The sequence below is a fragment of the Globicephala melas genome, chromosome 1, assembly GCF_963455315.2.
Source record: "Globicephala melas chromosome 1, mGloMel1.2, whole genome shotgun sequence".
Lineage (NCBI taxonomy): Eukaryota > Metazoa > Chordata > Mammalia > Artiodactyla > Delphinidae > Globicephala > Globicephala melas.
The window spans coordinates 104,784,055-104,793,626 of record NC_083314.1 but is presented as its reverse complement, the minus strand read 5'-3'; the positions used below and the strand labels follow the sequence as shown (position 1 = coordinate 104,793,626).

The window sequence follows — 9,572 nt, the reverse complement described above, 5'->3', positions numbered from 1 at the left end:
TCGTGGTGGAGCCAGCGGGGGCCTCGCGCTTCAGCGGGCGACACGGGCTTCCCGGGCGCCCCACCGCGCGGAGGTTGAGGCGGGCGGCCCGGGTGCTCGCGGGGGCCGGGGGGCCGGGGGGCCCTCGGGGCAGCGCCAGGGGCGAAGTCCGTGGCGCTCGAAGGCGGCCGCGGGGCGGCGCTGCGCCCCTTCCCCCCGCTTGACTGCCGGGCCCTGGGCCGGCCCGCCGTGGGCTCTGCGTGGGCTCCCAGTGCGCGGACCCTGGGGCGGAGCGCAGGATGCAGTGCCTCCGCACCGAGCACCTGGTAAGGCCTGCACCTGGCCCCGGGGGAGGGACCGGGGGGGAAGGGCCGCGGGGGAAGGCTCGGGCCCCTCCAAGCACCTGCTCGCCCGGACGCTTCCGCCTCCCAGGATCCCCTCGGATCAATACCCACCGCCCCGCCCCCCCCCGGCGCCGCCGCGTCCTGGGGGCACCTGGCGGGGAGGACCTCGGACCCCAGTCCTGGGACGGAGGCGCAGGAGAGGCTGGCCGCCCAGCACCAACTTGGGGCCGCCTCTAGGGGCACCTCCAGGTAAGGACTCAGCGACTGGGACCTTAACATCCACTCTGCACAGGACAGGTGTTTCAAAGGCTCCATGAGAGCTTCAGGCGGCCACGTTTAAAAAAAAAAAAAAAAAGGAATGGGTTATTCCTCAGATTCCTGAGCAGTCTTCAAGTAAGTTTCGATTCATTTTCCAGGTTGGGACCTATATGATTATCCTCTTTTCCTCAATACTCTTCCTTCTTTTTCTGGAAGGTTTCCACGGAGACAACCCCCAGGCAAAGACAGTGGCGACCTCAGATTTATAGGAAATGCACAGATAAGGCCTGGTTGTTCCTGTTCTTTCTCTTTTGGGCTGGTTTGGTAAGTGTGAGCGCCTGGCAGGGAAGAGACCAGAGTATGTGTGTGTGTCCTGAGATAGCTGTGCCCCAAATGTAAATAGCGTCCCCAGGGCCTTTCCTGGGGAGAAGGCTCCGGGTGGTACGAGGTTAAAGTTTGTGCTTCAGGGAGCGATCTATCTGCCAGTACCGCAGGGTAAACAGCAGTTCTCCGAAATTCCTGTCAGGTGTCTCAACCTCCTAGGCTCGGTGAATTGGAGAGGCTGGCTTGTTGCCGTCAGTCACGTTCTAATGCGAGACTCCATTAGGAAATGAGAACCACCGTTTGCAGTGGCATTGTTATTTAATAGGCCAATATGTGGTCTCTTATTATCCCAGCTCACTGAGGGGAAGTTCTTTTACCATCTCATCTCAGCCCCCCCACATATTGATAAAATGTTCCTCTAACAAAGGGAAATCCAGTGCAAGCCTAGAAATATCAATACATTCTTCTTACTTTAGCTGAGTGTAATGCCCTCTCCATATGTTGCGTTTAGCAGCTAATAGGTAAACAAGCCTTTGCTATAAACCCTCTAGTTTGGTAGGTAATGGGATTCCCCCTTCCTACTGTAGTTTCCAGGTGCGTCTGATTGATGGTAGACCTCATCATGCTGTGCCATTTTTGTCCTGGGAGGGTCTCTTGGAAGCTGAATCTTGTAGCCTTTGTACTTACTTTAGAGTTGTAGTTAACAGCAGAAAAAAGCTCACTCAACTTCTTCAAAGAGTATGTTCATGAAAGCATCCATTCCAGACTGAGCCGTGCTATTTGCTGCATGGTAAATGATCAATCTATAAAGCTGGACAGTAGCTATCACATAATTACCTCTGTTGAAAGGAAACAAATTTGAATAAACCCTAAAATATATTTGTTCTTCTTTCCAAGTAAGAAAGGCATTTATTCAGTTGTTGACTTACCGACTGGTTTCTCACAGGCAGATGGGTAACAGGCACAATGGAAGATTGGTCCTTAAAGGCATAATTGAATGTTCTGTGTTGCTTCTATTATGACCCTTGGAGCTCTTCTCTAGGAGCTGCGAGAAACTGTGCCTACAACACCTCCACCTATACTTGCCCACAGATGCTGGTATTTATCTCTGGATCTGCTATTATATAAATGCAGGGAGCAGCTGTTCTGCCAGTACCTGGCAGCTTTGAACCTGGGCTGTTAATGATCTTCCCTGGCCCCTCTACAATGCAAACCTAGTGCAGCACTACCAAACCTTCAACCAACGGCTTTCTGAGGAGAGGATTTGTAGATGGCCCATCACAGCCTGAAGAATTAAGAACCATCTGAGAGGTGGTACAGAGCTAGAAGCTGCTTTAAATTTATATGTCCTTTGCAAAATAAATCTGAAATGCCCACATTCTCTTTACTATATTAAATTTGAATAATGATAGTTCTTCCTTAGGTGACTAGCTTTTAGTATCTTTGCAACATTTTTTTAACCACAGCCAAGATAGCAAGGAGTGTTTTTTCTGCCTCTCTGCTGTTCGGCTTTCTGGTCGGTCTTGTGACATCCTGACCAGTGACAAGGCACATGCGGGATGGGATTACTGATGGTGCTGCCCTGAGTTAGGGCTAGATGAAGGAGGTTTGGGGTGAGGGGCCAGAATTACAAGCAGGGACAGTCTATTATAAACAGAAAGAGTGCCAGCCTTTCTTTATATGTGCGTAAGACACAGAACAGAACGGCTCAAATCCTGGACCATCTCTGCCTCTACTACCTCTCCAGTGTCCTCTCCCACCTTGCCTTTTCTTACTCATCTTTCAACACTCCTTTTTCCAGATCTCCCCCAGTACAGTTGACAGTGACCTCCTTGATAACCCACTATAACTGCTATACACGCCTACTCTTTGGAATTGCAATTGTGTGTTTGAAATTGGAAAAAACTTTTGATGGTTTAAAGTAGTAGTAGTATGACAGGGACTCAGGATTACCCAAATCTGTTCCCCCCAGAAACCACCCCCCCAAAAAAAAACCTTCTACTCCTCCCCACAAGCTTCCCAAGGGGGACATTAACATAAAGAATGCTGATAAATGGGAAATATCACTTCATTATTAGATCTCTGGTAAGCCGGGCAAAAGCCCAGGACTCCTTTCTTCCCTCTAAGTCCAAAGCCAATCAGGATCTGACCACACTCCAGAAGGAAGGGCAGGAAGGGAACACCCGGGGGCTGGGTCAGCCTATCACGTCAGCCACATGGGCCCACGGTCACACGCAGAACCACAGCCTCAGAGTAAAGGGTAAGGGGTCTGTCCGCCGGCAAGGGTGACCCACTCGTCCTGCAGTTTGACCTCAAGACTGAGGAGGTGCTGGCAGAGTAGGAGGGACAGAGAGCCTCCTTCCCCAGGAAGCCAGCTGTTTATAAGCCCTGAGCCCTGCCTGTCTTCTAGGCCGAGTTCCTTGGGGGCAGGGGCTCGGTTGTGTTTGTTTCTATGTCCCTCCGCAACAGAGTCTCTAGCACACACTGGGCACTGTAAGACTGTTATTTTGATTCCTAAATTAGTAATGAATGTAGAGTATCTGAAACATATTTGACTTTGGGACAATGTACCTTTGGAACATATGGTACCAGTGCTATAGATTCCAAGTATTAAATGGTATTCTACTCATTGTAGATTGAGAAACTTACAACACTAAGCTTATGTTATGGGAAGATACAGACTCAATCCGAGTAGAGGGCCCATCAATGCATATTAAGGGAACAGTCGTTTGAGCTGAATATTTTAAATAGTCCACATTCATTCCGGAATTGGACAAAAGTGACTATAGATCGCGTGATGTTCTTGTCCAGCAGAATTCCTGAGATTCTTTATCTTGTGTATTTTTAAGGACTTACTCCAAAACACCATTTTCTCACTTGTTATGGACAGAGGGTTAGAATCCCCTAAATACAAGACAAAAAGAAAAGTTGAGGGAGGTGTTAGGAAGTAAGGGTTGGACGGATGGATAGAACCTCAGGGAAGGCAGCATAGCCTTGCTTATGACCTTAATAAAACAAGAACCTCAAGTGGAAAAAAATTGAATTATCCTGGTGAACTTAGGCCAAGAAGAAAAAAATGACAGACTCTTGGAGAAGAAGGTGAGAAGCACAAACTGGTGAGAAAATAGAGAGGAATCTGCTTCAGTGTTTTAGAATGTTCTCCCTCCCTAACCTGGTAAAGCACGTACTAGAGGAGCAGCGCGCTAACTGCTCTGATTCGCTGGTATTACTGATGAAGGAGGAAAGTGCAGTGATGCTGGGGAGATTCGTTTCCACCCGGTTCCATTTTATATCAACATCCAAGGATGTGGGGGACCAGTTTCCAGCCCTTGGCCAGGCTCTCATGGCGGCTACTTGGGTTTTGCCAGATGTTCATCATGGGCTACTCAGTGACGGCTGGGGCCACAGGAAGACTCCTCTTCGGCTACGACAGCTTTGGCAACGTGTGTGGCAAGAAGAACTCCCCAGTAGAAGGGGCCCCTCTTTCGGGGCAGGACATGACCCTAAAAAAGTAAGTTTTCAAGTAAGTCCCCAACCTACAGAGGGGCTAGATTTCAAAACTTTGTATCAATTAGTCGTTTGAGCCTGGAAACTGTTTTCCCACTCAAAACTCTGTCCGCCCAACTCATGAGAGGGAGACGTGTGTGGTAGTAAGGACACAAGTTTTAGAGTCAGCCAGCCCTAAATTGAAATTGGGCAGAGTACTTAACCTCTCTGAGCTGAGTTTTCATCTTTTTAAACTGGTTATTAGACCCACCTCACAAGATTGTTTTAAGGATCCACTGAGACACTGCATGAGCTAAGGCTTAATAAATGTTAGTTGTCACTATTATTATCCATAATGTATCAGAATCATGTTGCTAATTATACACCATCCACAGTATTGTTTCAGTGTGGAAATACCTGAATCCCACCTGGGAATGCTGGGAACCTGTGTCCCACTCCCTCCCCAGCCTACACTCTCAGCTACGGCACTCTCAGCTTTGGTGTCTCACTTTTCTCCCACCAACTCCAACACAGAAACAAAAAGGGGAGAGAAGAGACGGGAATCCCTGAGGGGAGAGAAATCCCTGGCCATGATTTTCTAAGATGGATACAGCTTTGTGATAATTTCAAGACTTGATAATCAAAAGCAGCTCCTAGGAAAGAAATCTTAAAGGTCTAGATAGGTCCTGAGTATAAGTTTGGAATCACCAAATACAAATCTGCGACCAGGCCTCCTCTACCCCTGAATTTGCTCTTGAGGAGGGGGGCTTTGCACTGCTGAACATGGACTGCCTGAGGGGCATTTCTCCCTGCACTTGTGGGTGTCACTCACAAAGAAGACAGGAGAGGAAGGGGCTCCCCAGATGCACCTGTGCTCCTGTTTAGACATTGTATTCATAATGCAATGCTGGGAAACAGTCATCCTCTTTGAAATGAAAAGTACATATTTTATTATTCTCAATAGCCAAAAGGTAGAAGCAACCAAGTGTCCATCAGCAGATGAATAAATGAACAAAATGTGTATGTATATATATACTGGGATACTGTTCAGCCTTATAAAGGAAAGCAATTATGACACATGTAACAACATAGATGAATCTTGAGGATATTATGCTAAGTGAAACAAGTCAGTCACGAAAAGATATTTTATGATTCCACTTATATGAGATATCTAGAGTAATCACATTCATAGAGACAGAAAGTAGAATGGTGGTTGCCAGGGTTTGGGAGTGATGACTTATTGTTAAATGGGTACAGAGTTTCAGTTTTGCAAGATGAAAAGAGTTCTGGGTGGTAGGGATTGCTGCACAGCAATGTGAATGTTCTTAATGCCACTGCGCACATAAAAGCTTTAAGATGGTAAAATTTTATGTGTATTTTACTACAATTTTTTAAAATTAATAAGTAGAATAAAATACGTATGTATCCTACACCAAGGAAATCTGTTCCCCCATCTCCTGTTACACCACCCACCGTTCTCCCAACCCCAGTTGGAGGAAGAAGAAGCTTCTGGCACCCCTTCTCCAGTCCCTCCCCTGGAGGACTGCCTACAGGGCTCTTGGTCTGACATTCCTCTGATCTCAGCAACCCGGTTAAGTGTAGGGCATGGGCCTGAGAGCTGCCACTGCCAACCAGCATGTGACCCTGTTAATGTCAACAACCAGTTTTGTTCTTGTGCCCAGTGGCTGGGCAGCTGCAGCAGGAAGGGTCTCATGAGTTTCCTGTCTCAAACTGGGAGGCAGGGGGAGGGGTAAGCCTTTAATTCACAGCCTCGGTCTCCTCCTCTCCACGTCTCACTTCCCTGGGTTCAGCTATTCTCTGAGGTATATAATTGAACACTCTGGGTGCAAATATGCTTTCTGTGGACTTCATGAGTCGTTCCTGCACTGGCCTCACCTAGCAAACCAGGGACCGTTTAATCAGTCCTTTCCCTTCCTCAGTGACTTGTTCGGAGAACTCCCTAGTGTTAATCAACATCCCAGAAAATGCTGAATCTGGAAAAGGGAAGTTTTGTTAACATTTGAGTATGGTTGCCAAGCTGCACAACTCCATAGATGAACCCAGGTAGGCATAATACATGTTAAATTATGTGGAAGTATTTGATGATGAAAATTTGCCTTAATTATTCCCACATTTGATAGCGTGTGGGTATTTTTAAGTCCCACAATCAAACTCAATGACAGGAAATGCTCTACGACATTCTTCTCCTGTTTCATTGGTCTCCTAGACACGTGTTTTTTATGAATTCCTGCAACCTGGAAGTCAAGGATGTGAGGTTCAGTTCCACCGTTCTCTGTGTGTCCAGCTGTCCTGAAGAGCAGCTTAATACCCTGGAAGAGGTCCAGCTCTTTGCAAACACTACTGGTAGGTACCGAGGGATGGGGTCACTCTTCCTTCTGAGGCTGGGGACCACAGCAGGGTAACCTGTGCAGACCTAGATAACTTGCCCTGCCCTGGCTTTCTCTGCAAAACTGGAAATTGTCCTTCCTGTGGGTGCCTCTCCTTGTGTAGAAAGGGCCATAAACATTTTCTCCTGAGCTGTTCAGTTTCATTCAGGTTTATCTGGAATTCATCTGAAACCCTAGCTGTTCTCTGCTAACTGCCAGGGACTGGTCTGCCGTAGAGAGCGGGAGGAGACAGCAGACATTTAGGGCCCAAAGGCAAGGTCAGATGGAGGTCAGAGAGCTCTGTGCACTTGGCACATCCAGTCCTAGAGAGGCACCCACAGGCTTTGGGTTGAATTGCCGACAGGTATGTTCTTTCATTAAGATGTTCGGGCTATGGTTAGTTTCACTGACCAGTGGGATAGCCTTAAGCTGTTCCAAAAGCATTTGTGTAACTTGCTCTGAGCCTGCTTTTCAGATTTATATTTTAAGCATTAAACAAGCAAAGGAAAGTAAAAAGAAATTCGAGACAACCCACTGCAAATTTCATCTGCTTGTGAAATGGGGTGCCAGAGTTTTAAAAACTGTTTGCAAGGCTGGGTTAAAAATATGAAGCCTATATAATAATTCATCTTCCTATCGTTTTAGTACCTATCGTATAACTTTCAGTTTTGAATTTGGCATTTTGGAGAGAGAAAAAGAGAGGACCTAGCTCAGTCTCAGTTGTGATGCTGATTCTTTTTGTCTTAGGTCACCCAGAGACCTGTTTTCTAAACCTGAGTGATTTATTGGTTTTTTTTTTTTTTTTCCTGGTTTGGTAAAATGACTATGGTTTCCTTACTGGCTCCCCTAGAAAGATAAGCACAACGTAGGAAGGTGGTACAGTCTGTGTGTCTTCTGCTTCCAGGGTCCTTCCTGTGTGTTTATAGTTTGAATTCCTTCAACTACACCCAGAATCCAAATGCAGACTCGCTGTGCCCCAGGCTACCAGTTCCTCCAAGGTAAAAGCTTCCATACGTTTTCCTTATCCATTAACAAAAGTTATTGGGTACTTGGTGGGAGGCTGTTACTCCTCTGGGTATCACAGAAAGCAGCTGCAAAGGAGATATCCAGTAGAGCCCCTGCCTGCAGGGAGCTTACGGTTTACAGAAGGCCAGGGATAAACAAGGAGGGGCTATTTGCAATATACATATTGGTTTAGGACAATGGATTAGAAACCAGGCTAAATAAGGAGAAAACTCAAACAGTAAAAATACACGTAGTCTTCAAATGACAACCCTGGAGCTAGCAAAAACTACTATATGAATTATTACCAAATGAATGATTTTATCAAGTAGTTGGTGTGTTTTTTCTACTCCAGCTGTTTATCACAAAGTAGAAATCATTTACTTTTGCTTTTTTATTGCAACCAGACATTGTTAGTTTTTTTTAGCTCTAGATTCCTCCATAAGAAACAGGCCTTGGTGGGCAAGGCCAAATGAGTCCACACCTTTCTTCTCAATGAGAATAGAAAACAGGTCCTTCTCAAGAACACCACTCAGTGAACTGCTTTCAGCATCTTATTCATCCCAATCAACTAGGGCAGTACTTGGCACAGAGGAGGTCCCCTATAGTTAAAGTTGTAATGGTGAAGCAGTAGTTGCACTGCCATGGTAAATGCCTCATGTGTGAGCCATTGAGAAGACTAAAGGGAAAAATGCAGTGAATAATCATTGCCACCATCAGGATGCTGAGATGTACTGAAGGAGGACTTGGGTTTATTTTGCATTGCCATTCTTTTGAAAATTGTACATATGTTTACAGTGAATGAGACCTCTGTGCACAATCCCTTCAAGATAATGACAATTTAAGTAGAACCAAGGCATCATGCCAACCCCCTGCTATGGTGTTCATCAAACTTGTGACTGGGATTCACAGTAAGACATGTATTACATCACAACCCCAGTATACATAGCTTCATGCATACTTCTGTATATGGAACAGAAATAAAAGTCTCACAAAACAAGACTTCCCCTTACTGCATATGATTCACACTAATAGTTTCTATTCTATTTCACTTTTTTAAAAAGTAATCTATTTCATAATCTTCTAACAGGCTGCAGATGCAGCTTGAAAAATGCTGAGATAGCAGGTGCTAAAAAATGAGATTTTAACAGAATAGGAGGAAGAATGTAGTTAACCATCCTTGTGCCCTTCTTTTCTAAAATAAATACTTTGTGTTATAAGTAATTGAAAGAGGGGAGAATTATTTCCAGAGGAGAATACCATATCGTTTTTCTATAATATCTTCTTTTTTTAATTCTGATTTTTGTTAGATGTCATAAACATGTCTCAATGAAACATAACTAAATCCAGGGGAAAAAAAACAAAAATGTTGTAGTAACTTGAAAGAAAATTATTTAACAGGCGGAGAGAAGTTTTTTTTTAACTTTATACCCTTTGACCAACATCTCCCCTTTTCCCTCCCTCCCCTGTGGTGACTACCATTCTGTTCTCTGTCTCTGTGAGATTAACTATTTTAGATTCCACATATAAGTAATGTAGTGCAGTGTTTGTGTTTTGAGAAGGATTTTTTAAAGAACACTATTTGTAACTGGACCTGCAGAAGGAATTGAAAGAGAAGAGAATTTTTAAGGCTGTAATTTAACCAGAGTTGGATAAACTCTCCTCTTACTGTAAATGGGATGGTAACTGTAATTCCATGGGAAGCTTATATCTTGATATTGATGATGATAACAACAAACATCTATTGAGCTCTGATACTTGCCAGGTACTTTTCTAAGCTCTTTACATGTAT

The 9,572-nt window shown here is 45.2% G+C and overlaps 1 protein-coding gene across 4 annotated transcripts in view; it reads left to right on the top strand.

Moving 5' to 3' along the window:
- Nucleotides 1-213: 213 nt before the first annotated feature.
- The window catches only part of SLC44A3 (solute carrier family 44 member 3), a 94,922-nt gene continuing 85,563 nt past the window's right edge, over nt 214-9,572 (top strand). For all 4 annotated transcript variants that reach the window (XM_060302575.2, XM_030868721.3, XM_030868722.3 and 1 more), the window contains exons 1-5: nt 214-305; nt 798-905; nt 4,274-4,416; nt 6,619-6,755; nt 7,683-7,776. In XM_060302575.2, coding sequence (XP_060158558.1) covers nt 279-305; nt 798-905; nt 4,274-4,416; nt 6,619-6,755; nt 7,683-7,776 — 509 coding nt within the window. In that variant the 5' untranslated portion in view covers nt 214-278. The remainder of the gene's footprint in view (nt 306-797; nt 906-4,273; nt 4,417-6,618; nt 6,756-7,682; nt 7,777-9,572) is intronic.